The 25,023-nt window shown below is 40.6% G+C and overlaps 1 protein-coding gene across 1 annotated transcript in view; it reads left to right on the forward strand.

The window, feature by feature from the left end:
* The window catches only part of LOC135699007 (uncharacterized), a 182,179-nt gene that overhangs the window by 122,610 nt on the left and 34,546 nt on the right, over positions 1–25,023 (forward strand). The window contains exon 3 of the mRNA XM_065219183.1: positions 13,852–14,065. Coding sequence (XP_065075255.1) covers positions 13,852–14,065 — 214 coding nt within the window. The remainder of the gene's footprint in view (positions 1–13,851; positions 14,066–25,023) is intronic.

Here is a 25,023-nt window from a genome sequence, read left to right on the forward strand (position 1 = left end):
GAATAGGGAGGGAATGGTTCGAGAAAAATGTCCATTAGCTCGACTGAAGTTAATTGATGTGCATTTGTATCTGAAAAATAAGTTATTTATTTATTTATTAAGTACATTATCATCATCTGACTATCAGTCTTATTGAAGTTGGAGATCGAATAGAAAGGAAAGAGAATGAGATGAATAATAATGTAATTACTTTGAAAATCAATTTAAACGGTATTATTTCTCCTCTTTTTATTAAGCTGTTTTACACTACAATGCTACAATCGTTCAACATTGGAAATTATGTTGAATTCAATTGCAATTCTCGTTGCAGTTACACGTTACCTCCCGTTTCGGTATTAATGTTAATATATATTGAGCTATTCTTACTGAAATCAGACCACGGTTTGCACGAGGTGTATTTTTTTTTCAAAATCGGTGGGAGGTAAGCTCACGAAAAACGCATTTGAAAGAAAAAATCCAATATGGCGGCCAAAGTATGGCCGCCAAAAGACTTGAACAGTTTTAAAATATATATTGTATTGACAATTTTGAAAGATACAATGATTTGAATGAATCAAGAAAACGCAAAAATTGTGCAGTTTTGAAAATTGCTTAAGCCCCTTGTTACCAAGGGGTCCATCAATTTGATCTTTACCGACCGTTTCTTCTAGTTTCATAACTAGAGCTACTGAACGAGTACCTACTGAGAACCTCGTGCAAAAAGTGGTCTGGTTTCAGCGCGAACTGTTAATTCATTGTTGTTTTTTTTTTCTAGTATTCTGTCGAGTAAGAATAAAATACTAGATTGTATTTGTAAGCAAAATACATAGAAATCATGAATAACCCCGTTTCCCCTTAAGTGACGCAATATCAGCAGCAGTGCTACTGGGGAATGTAACCGACAAAATTCGCATTATTTCCGTTCACTAACCACAACAGTTCTCATCTCGCTTGTATACGTCGACCTACGGGAGGGTTGGCGGCAAACTTGGATGGTTCTCTCATCATGAACCGTTCCCATGACTGTTTCACAGTGCATCAGTTTCACATGAATTCGTGGTCAAAACTTAAGGTGCCACTTCTTGCTTGAATGTTGTGACTCGTGTGTGTGTTGTGACGACCACTGTTTCTATCAGCAAAATTCGGTATTCATACACAGAAGTCGTAATTCTAAAAACAACATCATCCAATAAATCTAAAACGTAAGCTCCCGGTCGTTAAAAACAACTTTAAAACCATGTCACTACTAGCCGAAACAGAATATCATTGATCACTCATTTTGGCTGTGATCAACCGATGCCTCACACACATTGTTCCACCTCTGCGCCTGGGTCAATCGAGTATAGGAAATTCCGGCCAATATACTCCGACATGATTGACCAACGATTCTCGAGACATTCTCTGCCAAAATATATTAATTGCCATTTTTTTCTATGTCACCGCCAGCCAACCCCAATACCCCCCCCCCCCCCCTTCTCGATCTGCGTCGGACGTTGTTTCGACGATTGCGCACATACATAAAAGGGGACACACGTCCATACTGCTACTTATATATTTTAGCGTGCCACAAAATGTCAACATTAATAACATCAATTAGCCAAACGGACGAAAACGGAATTCGCCAACTGCCCCCGGTCAGCGATGGGAAAATGCATGAACCCCATACTAATCTAATGTCGGATGCGTGGTAGGTTACAGGCAACTGCGGACGGAATGAAAGTCAAACTCAACAGCCAAAACAACAAAAGAAAAAAAAAAAACTGATTGATTCAGCCGGTGTGCCGGGGCTGACAACCGTGAGGGGAATAATGAATCATAATCTGACGGGCCGGAGCTGCCAAAGAGTTACAGTGTTGGAGCCAATAATGGACGCACAGTCAAAGGCAAGTGCTAATTGAGTCTGGCGTGATCTTAACGATACATGTTTGCGATCGGTGTGCTTATTATCGGTGTCATTAAAGCTGAACGATTGTTTAAGGGAAATTAATGTAAATGTAAAGTGGTTGACACTTAGGACACCATTTTTTTCTAATCGATTTTACGTAATGGTGAATATGGGAACGGAGTTTTTTCGAGCACAAGGTGGCCTCCATAGTTGGAAACAGTACGCTTGCATCCTCTTTTATGAACCGGAAAAACGAATGAGTTTTCCCAGCAGCTAGGCAAAACACCAAAATCTAACGAAGAATCAAATATTGATGCTAACGAAGATGCATGGATGCAATTTTTAAGGATAATGGCTGGAATGCCATCGGGGCCAAAACTGGTGGAACTTTTCAATCGTTTTGCTGCGGCTAGGAGAACATCGGTTGTTATCGAATGGAGAGGAGCAATGGCCGGGACAGTGGCATCGACGATATCTTGTAGTTATGTAGTGAACTCGAGAGATTGCTAAATGGATGTGTCTATCCCACCAAAAGGGAACTTCTAAGTCTTGTGATGAGCATATTCGATCCTTTGGGACTGGTGGCGAATTTCGTAATCCATGGCAAAGTCTTGGTGCAAGATGTTTGGAGATCGGGCATAGGATGGGAAGCAAAAATACCAGAGATAATATTTCCACTGTGGCACCGTTGGGTTCTAGCTCTCCAAGACCTGGGACAAGTACGAATTGAACGCTGCTATTTTCCCGGGTATAATCTACAAGCACTCGAAACTCTGGAATTGCATATTTTTGTAGACGCGAGTATGGCTGCCTATGCCGCAGCTACTTATTTTCGGATTGTCGATCGTGGAACTGTCCACTGCACTCTAGTAGCATCCAAAACCAAGGTGGCACCACTCAAGCAACTATCTGTACCAAGACTAGAATTGCAAGCTGCTGTAATCGGTACAAGGTTGATGAAGACCATCATTGCCAGCCACACTCTTCCGATTAGAAGGAAAGTATTCTGGAGCGATTCGAACACCGTCCTAGCGTGGCTTCAATCAGATCAACGGAGATTTCGTCAATTTGTGGCCTTCAGAATCGGTGAGATTCTGGAAGAATCCGATGTATCCGAATGGAGAAAGGTGCCAACGAGGTGGAATGTATCAGATGAAGCTACAAAATGGGGAAACGGCCCGATTGCTTCAGAAAAAAGTAGGTGGTTGCGAGTTCCAGAATTCCTTTACAAGGATGAGGAAGATTGGCCGGAACAGGAGGCGGAATGGACCACCTCTGAGGAGATACGGACCGTCAATGTCCTTCACATTGCAGTAGCAGGTGAAACGGTTCAGTTTGAGCGATTCTCGAAATGTTGAGGACTGTAGCGTATGTGCGACGATTTCGAGATAACTGCCTGAAGAAAAAGAATAAACTGCCGCTTCCAGATCCTGAAATTATAAGCACAGAAGAACTCCAGGAAGCAGAACTGACGATGCTGCGCCTGATACAACGTGAAGGATTTGCAGGTGAATACGCTACACTGGAGTCTAACCAACAATTACCCATCAACCAGCGGAAGGTAATTGAGAAGAGCAGCAGAATTTATAAGCTGTGTCCTTTCTTCGGAGTCGATGGCGTAATCCGGAAGGACGGTAGGATCGGTGCCGCTCCCTGGCTGTCAGATGAAGCAAAGTTTCCTGCGATTCTGCCCAAAAACCTCTACGTGACTACACTTATCATAGACAGCTATCATCGTAAGTTTGGTCATGCGAACAACGAGACGATCGTGAACGAGTTCAGGCAACGGTTCCATGTGTCCGAGTTGAGAGCTGCTGTGGGAAAGGTGGCAAAGAAGTGTTGGGGATGCAAGGTTCGTAAGTCGATTCCGCAGCCTCCTCGAATGAATCCACTTCCGGAGGCACGTCTAACTCCATACGTCAGGCCTTTCACCTTTACTGGTCTAGATTATTTTGGACCAATGTCTATCAGATTCGGACGGGGTTGTGTGAAACGTTGGGTGGCATTATTTACCTGTCTCACGACGAGGGCAGTTCATTTGGAGGTTGCATTCACGTTGACTACGGAATCCTGCAAGTTAGCTGTGCGCAGATTAATTGCCCGCCGTGGAGCGCCTCTGGAGATATACTCAGATCAGGGGACAAATTTTCAGGGAGCCCGGAAAGAACTGCAGGAAGAAGTGAATCAGATCAACCATGACTTGGCCGCCACGTTCACAAATGCAGCAACGCAGTGGAAGCTGAATCCTCCCTATGCTCCGCACATGGGGGGCATCTGGGAACGATTAGTGCGGTCGGTGAAGACAGCTTTGGCCGCCATGGAAATTTCGAGGAATCCTGATGAAGAAACGCTCTTAACTGCCTTAGCAGAAGTGGAGTCAATGGTGAACACTCGTCCGCTTACGTATCTTCCTTTGGATTCAGCAGAGAGTGAAGCGCTCACTCCGGACCACTTCCTGCTTCTAATTTCTAACGGAGTATGCCAGCCATTCACTGCTTCGCTGCATGATGCATCGGTTATGCGTTCGAATTGGAAGCACGTGCAGGTCATGTTGGACCGTTTCTGGAATCGATGGATCACGGAATACTTACCAGTCATATCGCGACAGTCGATGTGGTTCGGGGAAGTGAAACCGATACAGATTGGAGACTTGGTTATGATCGTGAACGAAACAAGGAGGAATAGCTGGGAAAGAGGAATCGTCGTAAAGGTGTATACAGGAAAAGACGGAAGAATACGCAGCGCGGATGTGAGGTCTGCTACGGGCATACATCAGCGTCCGTTAACTAATAGCGAATTCGTTTATTATCGGGGTTGGAACCAGTTCCAACCCAGTGCGAAACCGAACTTTTTGTCAGTGCGAACCTCAACCTGAGCTGGGTTTTAAAAACAAACGATCAAACTGACGTTTGTCTGAAAACAAGCAGACCCAATCTTGATACCCGATCCAGGTTGGAACTGAATAATAAACGAATTCGCTATAAGTTGGCTGTCTTGGACGTGCTGGAACAGGATGGTATGGCTGAAGGAACTTCATGCAATACGGGGTGGGGTATGAGCGCGACGATCCAAGACCCCCCGTCATCGGCAAACGCTGCCGACCCAGTCGACCTAACGGTTGACTGACAACGTCAAGCTCGGAAACGTCAACCGGAATTGTCAGTAATGCAAATTTCACTATCATTATCTATTCCAATTGTTATAACTCAGTACAAAGAACACAGAAGAATACGTTAAAATTTGGAGTTTATATTTAGTGCTACAATATTAAAAGTTGTATCTAATAAAACCTACTGGTTATAAAACCATCTTGTGAGTAATATTTTTTGCCTAAAATAAACACAAACACTGATTGAATTCATATAGACTAGGTTACAACAATCAAGCAAAGCAACTGTTACACACAGACGGATTAAAAAACGAAGAAGACTAATAATTGTAAGTAACACTCAAAATTTGTAAAAACGTGCATAAAACTAATTAAAATAAATTGCAGCTAAAAGCTTACCCCGAAAGATAACTTGACGAGTTTGTCTTAAAGAAGTCCGAACGACACCGTCTCCGTAACATGTAGGCTAGCTGGTTCATCCGAGAAAACGCCGGTAAATTGTTCACGATAAAGGGATTCAATTCCATCAGTAGTTGAAACTTCTAAATCACCGTTTTACATGATTGAAGGAAGTCCGGACTCTTTTAGACTCCGTTGCAAACGTATTTGATGTGCCTTGAAATAGCTGCTTATTCAGTATTTTATATACCCTTTCGACGACGCAGTCCAGTTGGTCCAGACTAGAAATACTCAGAGGGAGAGATAGGCGGAGAGAACAAAATACAATTCGGCAGCAGGGATTTGTACCTAAATTATCTTACGACCCTTGCTAGAAGCTAGCATTTCACATGACTTTTATTTTTGATTCGATTGAAACGAAGATCAATTTATCAAGAGAGTTAGAATATTGTTTTTGATTCCAGAAACTAGTTGAATTTGAGAAGTACACAAAACATAAAGGTGATTGAATTTCTGTTCGATTGCAATACTCTCAAATTTATTCTAGTAAGAATAAGAAATCATCGGAAAAATTCTAGTGGGAATGTTCGAGTGGCTCTGATTTAGACAGTTCATTTGGCTCAAAACATTCTCTCCGCCCATCTCTCCGAGTATTTCTAGTCCAGACAGGGTAAACTTGTTCTGTTTTGTAACTTCTTTGGAACAAACTGATCGATTGCGTACGGTAAAGGGTGTTCACAGTTAAATGGAATCACTTTCAAAAAGCTGTAAAGCTTGAGTCATTTAATATCTGGACGCACTGTTTCAAGCAGAAGCACACCGTGTCTATGTCGGTTTCTTTCGATGGTCGTTCGATGACTCCGAAATCGGTCTAAGTGTTGAGAACAACGATCAACTTTAACTTTCGACGCGTGTGGTGATCGGTTTCATTACAGTGAAAACGGCTAAGTCTCCGTCCTTCGCAAAACGAGACTTAGGATTATTTGTGGGCCAGCCAAGTAAGTCCTTCGACTAACGGCATGGCGAGTATCGCCAACTAGCGGTCGGATCTGAAATGTTTTGAAATGTTTTCTCTTTCCGTGCTGAAAAGTTCGCCACGATTCATTTTGTTTAGAAGAAGTTATACTTGGAAGCCACGAACCGAACATTAAATTTGGAAAGCGGCAGCGGTGGTGTAGTGGTAAGCGTGATTGCCTCTTACCCCAAAAGGCCTGGGTTTAATCCCAGTCGGCACCGCCGGGATTTTCTGAGGCATAAAATCTCTGATCACGCCTTCCTTCGGAAGAGAAGTAAAGCCGTTGGTCCCCGGTTCATGAGTTGATAGGTACGGTCCAGGTGTGGGAGCTGCCTTCCTGCCGTCGGTAGCATTGGTACTCAGTACGGAAAACGAGATCTTTGGAAAACAAATTAAAGAAAAAAAAATTTAAGCACCCACTTGGAAAATCCAACGTGGTCAGGTTCAAAAATCGCGAAGTCGTTGAAATTGACTAAATCGTGTTCTCAAACGTTTCTGTCGACGACATACTATCGATCGGCAGGATCATAGCAAGCGTCGTAGTGGAACTAAGGATCGGAATCGGATGTTGAGAACGGTTAGAGCAAACCGAAGGGCTGTCCGATTATGATATTGGCAAGAAATTCAATGCCAGCCAAAGAACCGTCAGAAGGATTCGTCAGCGAGAAGAATTTCGACACTGAAGCAGAATCTAGTGGCCAAAAGACGTGCCCGAAAGTTGGACAATGAGGTTATTACAAAGTACGAAGGATGCATCCTCATGGACGACGAAACGCACGTGAAGATGGATTATGGGCAGCTTCGCGGACAAAGGTCACTGGTCGAGGTGATGTCCCCCTAGCAAGTTCAAATCCGTTTTTAGCGATAAATTTGAAAGAAAGCACATGATCTGGCAAAGTATTTGCAGCTGCGGACAAAAAACCGAGCTTTTTCGTGACAAACAAGACTATGGATTCTAAAATGTACAAGCAGCAGTGTCTGAAAAAACGTATTTTTCCGTACATTAAAGCTCACAATGGACCTTTCAAGTTTTGGCTGGATTTGGCAAGCTGCTAGTACAGCGGAGAAGTTTTACAGTGGTATCGAGACAACGGGGTGGATTTCTTCGAAAGGGACATCAATCCACCCAACTGCCCTCAATTCCGCCCAATTGAGAAATATTGGGCAACTGTCAAACAGAAGTTGAAGAAGAGTGGAAAGGTGACTTGGGATGTGACAGGGATGAAGAGATGGTGGAACAAAACGACCGCTCAGGTTAGCCAACAGAGTGTCCAAAATATGATGAGTACTATTTTCGCTATTTTTCCTTTAAAGTGCAATAAATGACCTTCATTTTGAGTACTCAATATTTTTAGTTCATTAAGATGGCGTCGTTTGGTTGCCTTTTGGGTTAGTTTTAATGAAATGTTGAATGAGATGGCCTCAGCGTATATTGTTTACTGTTTAGTTTCTGCTGCTGCTGATCCGTCTCCTACAATATTCTTTTGACGATTTTTGGAGGAGCCGGACCAGCAGAAGGACAGCAACAACAAAAGCAGCAGCAGCCGCGAGAACATCAGCAGCATGGGAAGCAGCCGCATCCATCAGAGCTGCATCGCTAATTCGTGTTGCCGTGGCTGAGACTGGAAATCTTGGTCCAGTCACAACAAGTGGTGCTTGAGATTTAATCGGAAAGTCAACAACCAAACAAAAACTATAAAGTGTGACCTCGCCTCCTGGAACTGCTCGAAGACATCTATGCTGCTACTACTGTTGCTGCTACACCAACCAGGACCGCATAGTCCGTATCTCGGAATAGAAACGTCGTAACTACTGCATCTCAGGTTTCGAAAAACAAAACAAAAACAAGAGCTGTCAAAATACCGGGTTGCCATACAAGTAATAATTCAAGCAAAAAAAAGTCAGTTCAAAAACATTTCGGCACTGCCAGCACAGCTGCGGCACACTGAGGCACACTGAGAAAAAAGTTGGCTCAAAATAAGTGTGTAGAGTGAACACTCCTTGTTGGGAACCCAACAATCTCTACGTTTCGGAGAACGTTTAACCAACCGTTGGAAACTAACAATTTTAAATTGGCTCACTATTTGACTAGCCTATTGGTCCCAAGCAAATCGATTAACGTACATTCTAGAAGAAATTCTAGTTCTAAACTTACACTATGTTTGTTTTGATTCGCTATGAAAGTTTAGCAGATAAAATGAGGGGTTCGTGGATTTTCGTATGTTTCTAGAAGTGCATCAATTAGCTTTTTTTTAATTTGTTGTCTTTATTTAAATAGTTAATATTTACATTCAATTCGAACAATACTTAAGTATGCTAGTAGCTACCTATCTACATTCCTCAAGGAACAATCAACATTACTCGTTTGTTCCAGCTAATCTCTCTTAACTCGCTCTTGAAAATAAACAAAGAAACCTCGTGAACCCTCAAGTTGAAAGAAACCACTCTTATCATCAGCCACAAAGCAGCTTTTAGCTGCTTTAAAGAGTTTTGAATCTTCAATTGAAGAATATCTTCGATATCCTTTACCTTAACTTTCATCCGCTCTATAATGATTTGGCTGCACCAATCTCAGATTATTGTTGACTTCGTGCATTGCTTGATCCGATGCTCATTAGTATCAGATAAACCACATTTTTCACAATTAGTTGATGCAATATGGCCAATATTGTAAAGCTTGAGCTTTTCCTTATTTGGAACATGATCGTTTACAAAAACGAACAATTTCGCACGGTCTTGAAGAGGCAGAAAGTTAAAACTTAAGTTCTTTCATACGGTTACCCAATCAAATGGGATTTTGTTTTCTACTGCAAGCACATGATTATTCCTATCAATAAAGCTATGTTGTTTCAAGATTATAATTGCTCGTTATCAAGACTCCCTCCTCTATCCACTCCCCAGCATTTCTAGTAAGTTTTCCTCTTATTCGATCATTTATGCGGTAACTTTCTTCGAAATAATCCCCATTACTATCAAGGTTGTAAGAAATATTTCTCAAGAATAATGCCTTTGATTTAGCTTCTGTATCCACAAGGCAGAGTCCTCCTCTTAAATAATTCATGTACAATTGATTCCTGTTCAGTTTAAAAATAAAGCTGTTTCAAATAAACTGGCCTAGATGTCGATTTGAAGGCGGAATAATCTGTGCAACATTTTAATAACACAAAGACATTCAAAACTATACTACGCTCAAAAATATTCAATAGACATTGTGGATTTGTAGAATTGCTTTAATACTTGAAACCAACCTCCCATAAAGCCAAAGATAGTACCAGAGCTGAGCCAAAAAGTTGAGCACGATTCTTTGGGACCTTCTGGTATTAGAGTTACCTCTATGGTTTAACCAACAATCAATACGAAACTAACGATTTTAAATTGGCTCACTACTTGACTAGGCTATTGGTCCCAAGCAAATCGTTTAACGTACCCCATTCTAGTATAAATTCCAGTACTACACTATGTTTGTTTTGATTCGCTATGAAAATTCGACAGATAAAATAAGGTTCGTGGATTTTCGAATGGTGCATCGATTACCTTGGGACCGATGATAGTACCAGAGCTGAGCCAAAAAATTGAGCTCGTTTCTTCGGGACTTTCTGGTCTTAAAGTTACCTCTATGGTTTAACCAAAGATGAATACTAAGATGAAACTGTCGGAAGAAAAACTTTCTATTTTAGTGTCCTCTTTCACGGTCCCTTTCATCCAATGAATACCCCCCGTATTGAAGGTAATTTAGTGGTTTTACTGCCCCCTCGGAAGAGATGAAATTTTGTGCTCATTTTTATCAAAACAATCACACCAAAATCAGAGATGTCCCATTATTTAATTAGTCGATTAACAACTACAGGGTGCGTGATGAATTTTTGCAGTAAATGGCATATTTGAGAAAAAATACACCAGTTAGTTATTCTAGCAATGAATTTGGTGCGATTTATTTTCTTTCGCAACATATGGAAGTTGTAAGTAAATTTATTCATAAAAATTGCCTTCCCTTTCGACGACTGTAGTAAGACGCTTCCGGAAACTGCAGTATGCACGTTTTAAAATGTTTCTATCCATAGATGTCATCACTGCCTTGATTTTAGCTTTTAGCGACTTATGTGTGGTGTGAGGGGTTCTATTGGTATCCCGTTGGACGACGCCCTATAAAAAATAATCCAACGGATTGATATCGGGACAGCTTGGGGGCCAAATTTCTTCCTCCCAAATTTACGAAATATTTTCCGTAAGCCATTTCTGTGCTTTATTAGCAGTATGAGCAGGTGCTCCGTCTTATCACTTTCCCAAGCCTTTTTTAATATTATACACTGTTCTTTCAGACACATTTACAGACCGAATTATTTCTTTCATGCATACTCCGGCGCGCAACAAAGCGACAACGGCTGACAGATTGCTCTCTTGTTTTGACATCTTTACGTTTACTCAACATTGTTTGTTTAAATCTTACACCTAACAGTATAAGCTATCCAGTGCTGCCAAATATATCTAAATCATGATGCACAAGCATGAGAAATTACTATTTGAAATTTACTGCAAAAATTCGTCACGCACCCTGTAATTGATTATTTTTTGTTCGCTGTGCTGCCATTTTTCCACCAATGAGAGTGCAGCACATGTTTGAAACGATCGGTGATGATCCTGTGGAGATATTAATGCTTATATCGGCATGATCTAACCGATTACAAATAGTTTACTTTTCGGTTCGTTAATCGATTAAACGATTATTCGAATGAAAATCGGCCATCACTAGACGAATGTGATATCGCAGCTCGGAATATCAAGCTAACAAAACTCACCAACTGCAAATCAAACTGTGGTGAGATTGAGTTTAATGATTTTTGCTTTACACCCGAATGCAACCGAAACTTCCATAACGGCTTACAGCAGTCCCTTCGCGTCTGCCATCGGTGAAGATTAAAAAGAGATAGCGAACTATGCTTTCTCTTTCTAAGAAAACGATGTGCAATGGAATCATTTTTGTGTCGAGTCAACTCTCAGCTTGATTTTTGCACGTTGTGAATAGTCTCGCAATATCAAAGGAGCTTGTAAAATCAATATCAAGCATGACATTTTGTTCCAATATCCAATATCATGCGAGCGCATGAGAGCGGAAAAATATCAATTGATATCTGATTTTGCCAACACTGATTGCTAGCAATGAATTTTCAATGTGAATCATAAAAATAATCCTTGAGGCCACCGAGTTCCTGTCTAATCTAGATCTAATAAAACTAATCTACACTTCCTCGTTCGACATAAGCGACGTAAGTCAGAAAAAAATTAATATCCAAATTTATTTGGGTCTACTGCTCTTAGCTGAGGCTGTTAGATTTCAGTTCATTCAACACACTGAAACGCACCCAGTAGACCTCCCAGTGCGGTTTCCAATTCGTATGCCCCAGGTGCACCATAATAAAACTTCCGATAACGAAAGTCTCTACAAGCATCCATCATCATCGTCGTCATCGTCGTCGTCGTCGTCGTCGCCGCGGTTTGAGAATGAAAATCTACACGACGCACATCGGCACAGCTGCGGGCAAATAGTGGCAAAGTTTGTGTGTATAAATAACAAAGTGTTTCTGACTTTCTCAGGAGCAGCGTTGCCAGATATACCGATTTATCGGTATCCGTACCGATTTTTGAACTTGATACCGATACACAGATAAGTTTCATCAAAAAAACCCAAAATATTGTGTGTTTCCATTTTTTCTTTGTTTTGGCTATCTAGGAATCGAGAAACAGCTGATGGCTCATTTCGGTAATTCTTGGGAATCGGGAAATATTTTTATCTTTTATGTGACCAAAAATGTCCATCAGAAGTTTCCTCTAACTCTCCACTGGAATTTTTATACACCTTACCCGTAAGTTATTTTCCGGTTTCTCCCGAAAAGTTATTTCGACTTCCCTCGGAAGCTTCTTCTGGCTTCGCTTGAAAGGTCCATTCGTCTTCTCACGCCACTTTTTTCCAACTTCCCCGGAAAATTGCGCCAAATTACCCTAGAAGCTTCAATCAATTTCTACCGGAAATTTATTTCAACATCGCCCTGAAATCTCTTTATTCCTGATTTTGTTTTGCAACTTCTCCTAGAAGTTTCTTTAAACTGTCCTGAAATTCCTCTAGCTTCCGCCAGAAGAAGCTTTCGACTTGCTTCCAAAACTATATCATGAAGTTTCTTCCAGTGTCTCCAGGAACTTTATTCTGTCTTCTCCAAGAAGTTCATTAAAACTTCTACCGGAATTATCTATCAAATTCTCCCAGAAGTTTCTTTCGTCTTCTTCTGGAAGTTTCTCCATGAGCTTCTTCCAGAGCTTTTATCCGACTTCTATTGAATGGTTTCCCCTTGATTCTTCTAGCATTCTCTGGAAACGGCCTGACATTTTAATCCGATTTCCGAAACCTTTTTGGCTTCCCTTGGATGTGTCATGCGTTTTTCTTTTCTGGAAGTTTCTTTAAATTTTCCCCAGAAGCTTCTCAACATTTTTCTTGGAAGCTCTCCGAATGTTTTTCGACTATTCTAGGAACTTTTTTTTTTTAATCCGCCAGAAGAGCTTGTTTTTTCTTGCCCTAGAAGTTTTTTTTCCGCTTCAAAGCTCAAGAAATTAGTCGAAAAGTCAATAGTATAAAATAAATTAAAATTAGTATACCGATTTTTTAAAACCTTTAATACCGATAAGATTGAAAACAATCTGGCAACGCTGCTCTGGAGGCTGTCTGGTTTCCGGAGAACTAAAATTGGTGGCGTTCAAACCTGTACCCCGCCGTAGGTGGTGGATGAAAATTATGTATCTAGTTTGGGAGATCCATGTCGCGCAGGTGAGTTGCCCGGTAAGGTGGTTTGTTTTCGTCTTGATTCGCACAGTATGAATATGGATGCCGAAACTGGACTAATTGAGAATTCAGTAAATTTATGGCTTCCGCAGGATAGGAAAACAAAAGTAGACGTTGTTATTATTATTAGTGATTTTCGGGGCGTTTTGCGGCAATTAAAGGTTATCTAGGGGCTCAGCTTTGAGCATGAAGCAGAACAGGTCGGTGACTGTAAATTCTACGTATCTTGACGAATTTCGTCGGTGGTTAAATGCGTGTTAAAAGCTACGCGGATTGCTGTTACCTATGCCTCAACCAAGCTTTTAATTGAGTGCAAAAGCATGGTAATGTGAAATTACAATTCAAGATCGTTTGTTAGATTTTGAGCGCACGTTTACGTTAATGAATCTTTCTCTAGTTCTACTGTGTGACATCCAAACATTCATAAGCGGTAAATCTGGAAGTCATCCATGCGGTTCTCCGCTCCAAATTTCTCTTGTAGACGGTTCAATTTGTAACGCAGCCGTCTGAGTGCAATGAACCAATTTACGTGATTAGTTACTGTCAGTACACACGGTGCTAACTGAATGCTCTTATTCGTCCTTTTTATAACCATAACCTAATTTCTCTTTATTTTTATTCTACATCCTTTGCAGTAAACCTACTACCACGCTTTGCCTCACGCAACCAAAACGACTCGATAGCGATTCAAGTCAGCCGGCGCTACACCCATCAGATCATCTCGCGGATTTACAGCATCTTTCTGCGGGAGATTCTCGGCTACCGAAACGTGAAACTGGTGGGTCTATACGAACGTCCACACGACATCGAACGGGAACGGTTGTTTGTCACGCTGGAGAATCTTGTGTCGTGAGTATAGTGCCACATATATGCCTACATACATTCCTATATCTATTCCTATAAAATGCTTTCTACCAGCTGTCGTCATTGTGCAGTCAAAGCATGTTGTTAGCACAAATCAAGCCATGACTCACGACTTTGTCAGGCTTACTCGCTTGTGGAACGAGGTTTGTTTTTTTTTTATTCCGTGTTGAATATATTCAGCGCTGTGACCATTACTTTGATATATTGTAATATGTTACCCGTTTTAATATTGCTTTATCAATATGTCGTATCACTATTACGTTTATTTTTATAATTATTATTACTATTATTTTTTTACGTGATGCTTCTCTCATTTCAAATGGTCAAATATTCACACTTAGAAATAACTAATTTTACACGTGACGAAATCCGTCTTCGACATAAAAGATGAGACGTTTACAAACACGTCATGTAATATTAAGTGCTCCGAGACTGAAAATTTCGTTGCTCAACGTAAAGTACGTCTGATTAAGCTATATTTCACGTCTGTTATGAATCAAATTTATGTCGAAATTGACGCTCTTATATGTCACTCTCAGAGGATCTAAATTTACATGAACTTTTCTAAGTGTGTAATTTGAGCTATAATTGTGTATTCGAAATTTTTCATCTAATCATAACTCAAAAACCTTACTACCAATCGAAATGACGCATGAGACAATATTGTGGGAAAAAATATTTCCTTTTCAGGAAAAAATATACACAGTAAGAAATTTTACACAAAAAACGATTAATCTTCGTTTATGTTCCCGATTTTCAAGAAAATGGACAAGCGAAATGTGGAGAATTACCGAGGAACTACTTCACTTTGTGCCTGCTCAAACGTATTCGAGATAATCATCAACTACGCTTTATTTGCCAGCTGTAGAAACTACATTTCTTCTGACCAAAACGGTTTCCACCCCAAACGTTCGGTCCCAGCAAACCTCGTTCATTTCTGATGTGTTCTAATTTAGAGTGCAAACGATAAATGTCATTCAACTGATGTGTTCTGATTTGTCAAATGTCGTTAAACGAAAACACCATAAAATGTTACGCATGACAGTTCCACCAGGTCGACAAGGTCTGATCGTATGCCAAACAAAGAGGATGATCATTCCAGTCTGAAACATCGTACGAAGAAGTGCCGTAAAGTCCCGGTTTTCTCTCAGGGTATAGGATAACCACAGACAAACAAAGATAACACTCACAATCACATTCTTCGCAAATAAGGTTTTAGTTGGGAATGTGCTCGCAAGTGTCATGGTGGCGCCACTGAAGCATTAAGCAAGTCACTACATTTCGAACTTATCAGTTATGCCAGTTCTTTTTCAGGTCAAATTAGTAGATGTCAGCTCTTGAGAATGATAAGGGGACCAACACATCCCAGTGAAGACATATACAGTAATGATCCGATTTTGTCAGGCCTCATTTTGCAAATCTTTTCTAATGTTCTACGAAACTCATGCGCTTTCTTCAGTGGTCTTATTGCACCAAAGTATACCTGAAACACACATCTTGAAGATGCAATTATCTTTTTGGAATTACGATATTATGAAATTATTTAATGATAAAAGTCCGATGCCACATACTAATCTGACGAATACAGTAAAAAAAGTTGTTGAATACTACAGCCATAAAGTTGGTTGGTCATTCCGTTTGATGTGTAATATTACGCTATATGATGAACACAGAATTTGTGACCAAATCATTTTAATGAGTGTAACATTGTATCCACATGTTAGACGGTGCTAGCAACAATCAATACGAAACTAACGATTTTAAATTGGCTCACTACTTGACTAGCCTATTGGTCCCAAGCAAACGACTAACGTACCCCATTCTAGTCGAAATTCTAGTACTACTACTATGTTTGTTTTGATTCGCTATGAAAGTTTGACAGATAAAATGAGGGGTTCGTGGATTTTCCTATGTTTCGAGGGGTGATTCGATTAGCTTGGGACCGAAGAGAGTACCAGAGCTGAGCCAAAAAGTTGAGCACGTTATTTCAGAACCTTCTAGTCTTAGAGTTACCTCTATGGTGCTAGTGTGCATGCAAAATACGCTTGACGACATTTTTTGAGGAATTTTCTTCTAAGAGTTATCTCTGTTTGTCTGTGGGATAACTTTCATTTCCCTATGTCTATGGAATATGGAGGCAGGAGCACAGGTGGACGTCGTACGAGTAAGAGAGGTGACACAGTCGGAAGAAGTGTTAGTTTATTTATTTATTGTGTTATGGCAAGTTTGCTATAAGAAATGCTCCTCGTGTTTATTAGCGAAATTCACATCAAAGATTGATTAATTGCGTAGGAAATCAGTTTGTCACGGCATTTGTACCAGCATACACCTTCCGGTCGTATTTCCTTTGGTTTGTTTTTTCCGTCGATCTTGTTTTCCGTGCTGAGCACCAATGCTACCGACGTGCCAGGAAGGCAGCTCCCACACCTGGACCCTACCTATCGACCCATCAACTCATGAACCGGGGACCAACGGCTTTACTTCCCATCCGAAGGAAGGCGTGATCAGAGATGTTATGCCGACTGGTATTGAACCCAGGCCTGCTGGGGTGAGAGGTAATCGCGCTTACCACTACAGCACCGGCGCCGTTAACTTCCGGTCGTATGAAACAGGTCAAAAACTGTCCTAAATCTCAGATAAAAATTTTTGTTTTGAATTCCTGTATGGCAAAATAGTGAACTTTTCGTGAACATTAACGGCAAAGAACTCACCAACACTGGGAGACCGTGAGTTCCTGCCCACCTGTCATCTCGCATCTCGGACGTCGTATACCTACACGGATATCAAGGCTGCTTTCGACCGGGTTGATCATGCCCCAGGCGAGTAAGAGAGGTGCCACAGTCGGAAGAAGTTTGTTTACTTAAATGAACCATGCCCATTTTATTATGGCAAGTTTGCTATAAGAAATGCTCCTCGTGTTTATTAGCGAAATTCACATCAAAGATTGATTAATTGAGTAGGAAATCAGTTTGGCACGGCATTTGTGACCAGCATACACCTTCCGATCGTACGAAACAGGTCAAAAACTGTCCAAATCCGCAAATAAAAATTTTTGTTTTGAATTTCTGTATGGCAAAATAGTGAACTTTTCGTGAACATTAATGGCAAAGAACTCACCAACACTGGGAGACCGTGAGTTCCTGCCCACCTGTCATTTCCCATCTTGGATCATGCCATTCTATTTGCCAAACTCGAGAAGCTCGGTGTCTCTCAAGGACTCACTCGTTGGTTTGCATCGTCTCTTACCAATCGAGAGCTTAAGCTTGCTTGCCAAGTCTAAAACACTGTTGCATACAAGCTTGAAAGAAAGTATAGAATCGTCAAAGTGATCCGATGGGTGGTGTAGTGAGGGATTCGTGAAACTAATAATATCTAAATTGAACGTTAAATGCGTAGACGACGATTGAGGAGAAAGAGTTACGTATGTTTGTCTATGGTTATAGGGCTAAATGGACCGAATGGACAATTTCTCTACTATAACCCAGGGTATCGTATTCGATCGATGCGCATTTTTGGTTGAATAAGTTAAGTGCCGTATGCGTGATAATGTTAGCACCATTACCCGAGCAAGGTCGGTTAACAAAATGAAAGCAAATTGACATTAAAGTATGCAGTTCCTATCATAATGAAAACTAATTTTTATTTCAATTGTCGCGACAGAAGTCTGATATCATATTGTGCTTTCATTATGCAGTCAAAACTTTTTAAATCAAAGCAACTTAGCTTGAAGTTCTGCTGTAGATTTCTTCTTTAAAATTTGATCTAAGTTCATCTGCCGTTGAGCTAACGATTATTGTTTATTTGTTTTGTTTAACACATTTTAGGTTATTCGTTACTAGCCCGAGGTGACATTTGAGCTCAAATCTTTCAGCGTGAGAAGCATGGATGCTAACCATTTACGACAGGCCCGGATTCAGTCAAACATTATGAATGCAAAATCAGTTATCAAATTGATTTAATTGAAAGCAGAATTAGTTTTCCGTTTGATTCAACAGTGTAAAATTTTGCTCTTATTTTTGCTGTGTTAACCGTTAAGTCAACCAAAATGAGATCAAATGGAGTATTCAAAATAAGTTACATCATAACAGAAAATTCTGATTACAATTTGATCTCTAACTTTGCTCGGGTAAGCAATGTTAAAATTTAAAAAATTCTCAAAAATTTCGTTTCAGAGTTTTTTTTTATTTATTCAAAGGGGGATGTTTCTCAGAGTCTTAAACTATGTTAATCGTCGATCGAGTTTCCACTTGCTGCAATTACGGCCTCCACACGTTTCCGGAATGCACGGCAGGTTCTAATAATGTAGTCTGGATCCATTTCTCTCCAGGTACGGGTCAATGTTTGTCTGAGGCTTGCTGTACTCGGGTGGCGTTTAGAACAGGCCATCATGACGCGCCATATTGAGTAATCCAGCGGATTAAGATCGGGGCTGGATCGCGGCCACATTTCCTTCGCCCAGAACGGAAGATGTTCCTACAACCACTTCTGAGTTCGGTTCGAGGTGTGGCACGGAGCCCCATCTAGTTGAAATACAACATTTGGCTTCGGACCGTACTGTTCTTTGATCCACGGAAAAACATACTTACTTAAAATCCCTATTTAGACCTCCGTGTTGACCTTGTCGCCTTCTGGAATGAACACCGGGTCCATTTTTTGCCATCGGAAGCCACCAATCCAAACACCATAACGCTAGCAGGATGCTTGGTCAGATACATGTTCTTGTGCTCGTCGGCCACGTCTTTTGCCTTTTCCGTGCCCTCGACTTCGCCCCGCAATCTTCCTTTACGATCTTCCGTGCCGTAAAGTCACTGATCCCGTGTTCCTTTGCCATTTTCCTTATAGAACGCACTGGATTCACCCTAATCTTCCTTTTGATAGCAGCGATAACCCTCGGAACCCGAGCTGACCTCGGACGACCTGTGGCCACCTTCGCGGATAGTTGTCCTTTCTTTTCTCGGTCTCAAACCCTTTTGACGGTTCACCGGGACACTCCCACGGCGATTGAAATGTCTTTTTGCGACATTTGCGCGTGCGACAAATCACGAACACGCTGCCACTTCGTGATGGTGCAAATGTCAAACTAAGTAAATCATTTTCTTTTATACACAGTCTACTACGGTATGAGCTATAGGCTACGTGCATGCAAAAAAAAAAACCAAGGCATGGACGAGTGCACCGATGGATTTGAGTGCACTCACTCGAGAAAAAGTGACACAAGCTGCGGGCAATGTTTACTAATCATGAACACTACACTAATAAAATTCCACACATTTTTATTGACGAATTTCCATGTAAAATTCCACATGATTTTCATGTGACCACACATAAAAGAATCCACCCAGAAGCACACATGAAGTTTATGAGTCAAATTAATAGTATGTGTGGTTACACATGGCTTTTGTGTGTACACATATTAAGTATGTGTCCGACACATAAATATCATTTGTTGATCACATTGCAAAAATGCATGTGTGGGACACATAAAAACAATCTTTGAAATTTTATCAGTGCAAATGTTCATGAATAATGAATAATGAACATTTAGTGTTCATGATTAGTAAACATTGCCCGCAGCTTGTGTCACTTGTTCTCTAGTGAGTGAACTCAAATCGATCGGTGTACTCGTCCATTGTATGCACAGCTGAGTACTGCGAACTAACTCAAAATGCTTGTCATCTGGGAGCCGAGTCAAACTGTCAAACGGGAGCCAAACATTCAAAAGAGCTCAGAACTCACGTAGGTAGTTAATGTTTGAACCACAAGTAAAGGTGTTGCCACCTACTGAAAACAAATTAAGAATTATAATTATGAAACTGTCGAAACATCAACCTTAGTAGGCGGATAATGTAAATCATCGAGCGTGATGCTCGAAAAAGTGTTTTTATTTGATATTAATAATGCCAAAACTGGGTTGCTGAAACAAGAATGAATAATACTTTATAAGAGTCATGTGAGCTTTGTGGGCAGGTGCACTCCCATCACCATGTATACGTTATTTCTGGAGCAGAGGAGGAGGAGCCAAGAGTTCATTTGACAGCATGTATATACAATTTCGTGAGCTGTTTCAGCAAAACAATTTGAAACTTCGGAAGATTTTCAAGATGTTTTCTAGCTCACTTGAAAAATAAAATCCGCTGAGTTCACAGTACTCAGATGCACAGGTGAAACGGGAACCTTATTTGTACGATGGTGCTTACATTATCACGCATACAGTATTTGCAAATAAAATTGATAACTTCCCTAATAAACAAATACCAAAAGACGAACGGTAACCTGAATGATAAAACTATCAGATAATTGGTTTGGATGATACCCCGAACACGTCGTTAATCTTCTTTTTATGGTTATTTTTATTGGGGTTGAAAGTGTCAATCATTAAGTGGACCCCACACGATTGCTTTTATTGACAATAATCGTATTGTCAATACATTCAATATTGACGTCAATACATAGGTATTGACAAAATTTCTGTATTCACATCATCAATATTAATGTAAATAATTCTCCTTCGCGTCAATATATTGATACGTGTGGCGTTCACTTTATACCCTAGACAGACTATGGCTTATATCATGTAATATAAGCTGTCTTGCAATGAGCACTCATACATCTAGTTTTCACTGGAAATCCTATGTATGAGTGCTCATTGCAAGACAGCCTATATTACATGATATAAGCCATAGTCTGTCCAGGGTATTAGACTGCATTATCAGCTCCTTTTTGGCAAGCTTTGGTAATTGGGTTTAACTTGTTCACTAGCGACATCTGGCAAATTTCTGTTGCTGATTATTCATAAAATCATAAGTCAACTAATAATCGGATGCCTTGCAAAAAGTCAATGAAGCCTTGCAAAAAGTTAATGAAGATAAATATCATATGAAGTTAATGTCAAATGAAATGTAAAAATGGTCACACATACCGTTTATGCATTCTTATAGGACCTATGTGGTTTGTATTATGGAATATATAAGGCTGATTCTTTGGCAAAAATGTATAAGTGAAACACATGAATAAAATAATAAATATTCGTTTCGTGTATAGTGAGCGCCTACCATTACCGAAAATTAAGTTCACCATTCAACTCTACTCAAAAAGAAATGAAACGATCTTTTTATGATTACATGATATAATTTGTTAAGAGCTATGCTCTATTTATATCTAAAGGGTGTCCACGATGAAATTGCCACACACAAAATTGATTCGCAAAATTCGAGTTTTCATCCGATTGCCATCAAATTTTCAGGGATTGAGAAATAACTATTAAACTTCATTGTACCATTTTACTCGTATTTTATTTACAGTCCATACGCAAATTCCCGCACCTTGGTCTTAACCCCGGCCATAAGATTCTGCACAACCTGTGAATCAACAGTTTTTTGCATGTAAACCCATACTTTCTTCAGTTCCTCGACTGTCTTCACTACCTTAGGTCGTTTAAGAAGGTGCTGCTTCATAATCGCCCAGTACTTCTCGATGGGGCGGAGCTCCGGAGTGTTGGGAGGGTTGAACATTTTCGGCACGAAATTGACCTTATTGTCCGCATACCACTTCAGCACGTCCTTGGAGTAGTGGCATGAGGCCAAATCCGGCCAGAAGATTGTTGGGACGTTGTGGGCCTTCAGGAGAGGAAGCAGCCGCTTCTGGAGGCACTCTTTTATGTACACCTGTCCGTTCATCGTGTCCTGGGTCACGAAAGGTGCACTCCGCTTCCCGCACGTGCAGATGGCTTGCCAAACCAGGAATTTCTTCGCAAATTTGGACATCTTCTGAGTGCGGACATGCTCCGGAACGCTGAACTCATCCTTGGCCGTGAAAAACAGGTTGCCGGGGATCTGTTTGAAGTCGGCCTTCACATATGTTTCGTCGTCCATGATGCAGCATTCAACTTTCGTCAGCATGTTGAGGTACAACTTCCTGGCACGGGTTTTGGCGGACTTGTTCTGCTTCTCGTCGCGATTAGGGGCCTTTTGTACCTTGAACGTTCGAAGCCCAGCCTTAGTTTTGGCCTTCTGGACAAAACTTCGGCTTAGGTGCAGCTTCTTAGCCACATCCCTAACGGAGGCGTTCGGATTTCGGTTGAAGGCCCCAACTACGCGGTTGTGATTTTTGGTGTTGTATGGAATACTTTTTCCTTCACTTCTGGGCTTCCGATCGGTGGTCAACCGTTCCTCGAACCGCTTAATCACTCGCGACACCGTGGAATTCGCGATTCCCAACGTTTTAGCGATGGAACGATGCGAGAGATCCTTGTTCTCGTGATGACTTTAAAACTTGCAGGATGTAAATAATGCACTATGAACTAAATCCACCCAAATTTTCATTAAATTCTACCAAACGGTTAAAAAGTTAGAGCAATTTCATAGTGTGGCAATTTCATCGTGGACACCCTTTACGCTAGGCGGATATCAGTTGAATCAATCAGCTAGTAAAATTTGATACTTTTCCAGACAAACCAACCTTAATTGAACTAGACATTATACTTTTCTAACTAAAAGCTATCAAGCTATCAACGAACAAAACCTCCCAACCCAGCACCATGACATTAGATTCAATCAATAATCAAGAGGGACTGTCCACAATCAACGTGTACAGATTTTGAGAGGTTTTAGATACCCGCGGACAATCTGCGTTCGTTCCTCCAACCCTAAACTGCCCACGTGGTATATGGGCAGCCTCGAACGGGGTCTGGCGTAAAATAACTATAAAAACCTGGCAATTTCGATGTATGCACCCATATTTTTTATTTGATTTCCATTGTACACATCTTGCTGGGAGCTAGGAGGATGCTCGTCGCTCGCGCTAATTAACCAATTCAGTGCCAACAACTTAAAAGGGCGAAATTGATTTTGTCAATTTCACGCTAATAAAAGCTGACTCATGCATACTAAAGGCCCAAGTGCGATGATAGCGGAAGCGAAACGGCAGTGACAGTGGAAAAGCCCGATCTGAGTAAGCCTACTTGTCGGACTGAAAACTAGTTAGAACCAAATCGACTTCGGTTAGGCATCTTGATGTCATTAGTGACAACTGTCAAACTTGCCGTTTCCGTTCCGTTTCCACCCACATTGCGTTTGAGTCATAAGGCTGCGTTCCATTTGGCGAGTTTTTACTTAAATTTGACAGATGGAAAATTTTCAAATAAACCTGCTATTATACCAGACTTATTTCTGACATACAGGGAATCTATTTTGACACACAGCTTCTCGAAAATAGGTCGATCAACAAACAGAGGGATTTTCGAACATCTTAATTTATTTTCGAAGTGTCAAATTTAAGTGAAAATTCACCAAATGGAACACAGCCTATAGGGACCCCATCAGGTAGATGAATGTTACCTCTACCAGCTGGCATCGCAGGGGAATGAGCTATTATTTGCGAGAAATCGGCGGTTGAAGCAAGGGTTGAAGTCATTGTTTGCAAAAGCAGTTTCGACCTAATGAAATTTTCGCACTGAATTTTACTGGTTTTTATGTCCTCTCAGCGTGATGGTGAAAAGCACGAAACTTGCATACATAAGGTAAGATGGGGTAAGATGCACCCCCGGGGCAAGATGACTTTCTGCTAATCTACATTTTCATTATAATTTTGTGAATTTATCATGCATCATTGCTAGTTCAGTCATTGAACTAGCAATCTAATCGAATCTTATCTTATTCAAACGCAGCCGGTCCGAGAAATGATTAGGTTAGATGACGCCTTAAAATTTGTTTTGTCCATATTGATGTTTGCAGAATATCTGAGACATGACACAAACACCTAGTGAAAACTTGTTGTTAGTCGTAGATTTATTGTTTTTTGATTACCGATTGCTTGAGTTTAAGTGGCCGTTCTTCTGTTTTTACGCGTAACATACTCGCTTCAAAGGTCAATAAATGCACTGACACTCAATTTATTTTCGATATCTCCATTTTATACCAAAGAACACAGTTTATTTCATAGCCTCTTTGTGTCAAATAACAAATAAACTGTCCATCTGCAAACAGTGCACAACGCTAATTGCCAGAGGAGTTGGCTGTTGACCCTAATAAAAAAACTATACTCGAACGATAACTCAAATGGTTTGGATGATACCCTAAACACGTCGTTAAGAAAAATAATCATACCAATTTCATTAGGGGGGCTTGCGAAGGGTATTGTGGGAATGCTTTTCTGAATGTGTTAAGCTTAGTGTTGATCCACTAGAACGTTGTCGGATATGCGATCCATGTACCCATTTGATGCGAGACATTAAAGATAATCGCTTATTAGGCGGAGGAGGACACTTGTTGTTGATAATCTAAAAAATTAACTTGGATCAGCTGAGTCAACTAAGTCTGCTGATTGTATGATCCAGCAGAAACGGATGGATACAACTGTACAAGATATAATGGAGGAAATTTTGTGTGGTCAAACAACAAATTACTGCTATTAGTGAATTAGTCTGAATGGTATGTTTTCTCATCGAGGTAAACCGTTTGAGTCTGTTAGTGCTCGTCTTCACCGTTATGTTCAACAAAATTGTTTTATGGAACAAAACACGAGGAAAACACTAATTAGAGCTATGAAACTGAAGCTGGATGTTTTTTTACCCAAGCAAAGCAATTCCTCGAAATGGCTTCAAGTTCACTAGATGAAAGATTTGATATGATTGGTGAGTCAGTGATTATGAAAAAAGGAAGGACGTCTCATCAATAAAATACGTTTCGTTCATAGTTGGTAATGTGACGCATGATGTGCTATTACCGGTAACTTGGCCTGTGGGTGTTTGCTATCGTCAATTCGTCAATACCGTTTGGGAGCCTCGTCGATAGTGACAATAAATTACCTGATTGGTTCTGTTTTGTTATTGTATTGTTGAAAATGTTATCTATGTTGTCTATTAACTTGTTTCCAATAACAAGTTATCTATGTGTAATCATTGCTTTTCTTCCTTTGATTTGTTTTCCGTCGATCTAGTTTTCCGT

Source organism: Ochlerotatus camptorhynchus, unplaced genomic scaffold (assembly GCF_037179485.1).
Source record: "Ochlerotatus camptorhynchus isolate MF236.1 unplaced genomic scaffold, CSIRO-AGI_Acam_v1.1 ptg000101l, whole genome shotgun sequence".
Lineage (NCBI taxonomy): Eukaryota > Metazoa > Arthropoda > Insecta > Diptera > Culicidae > Ochlerotatus > Ochlerotatus camptorhynchus.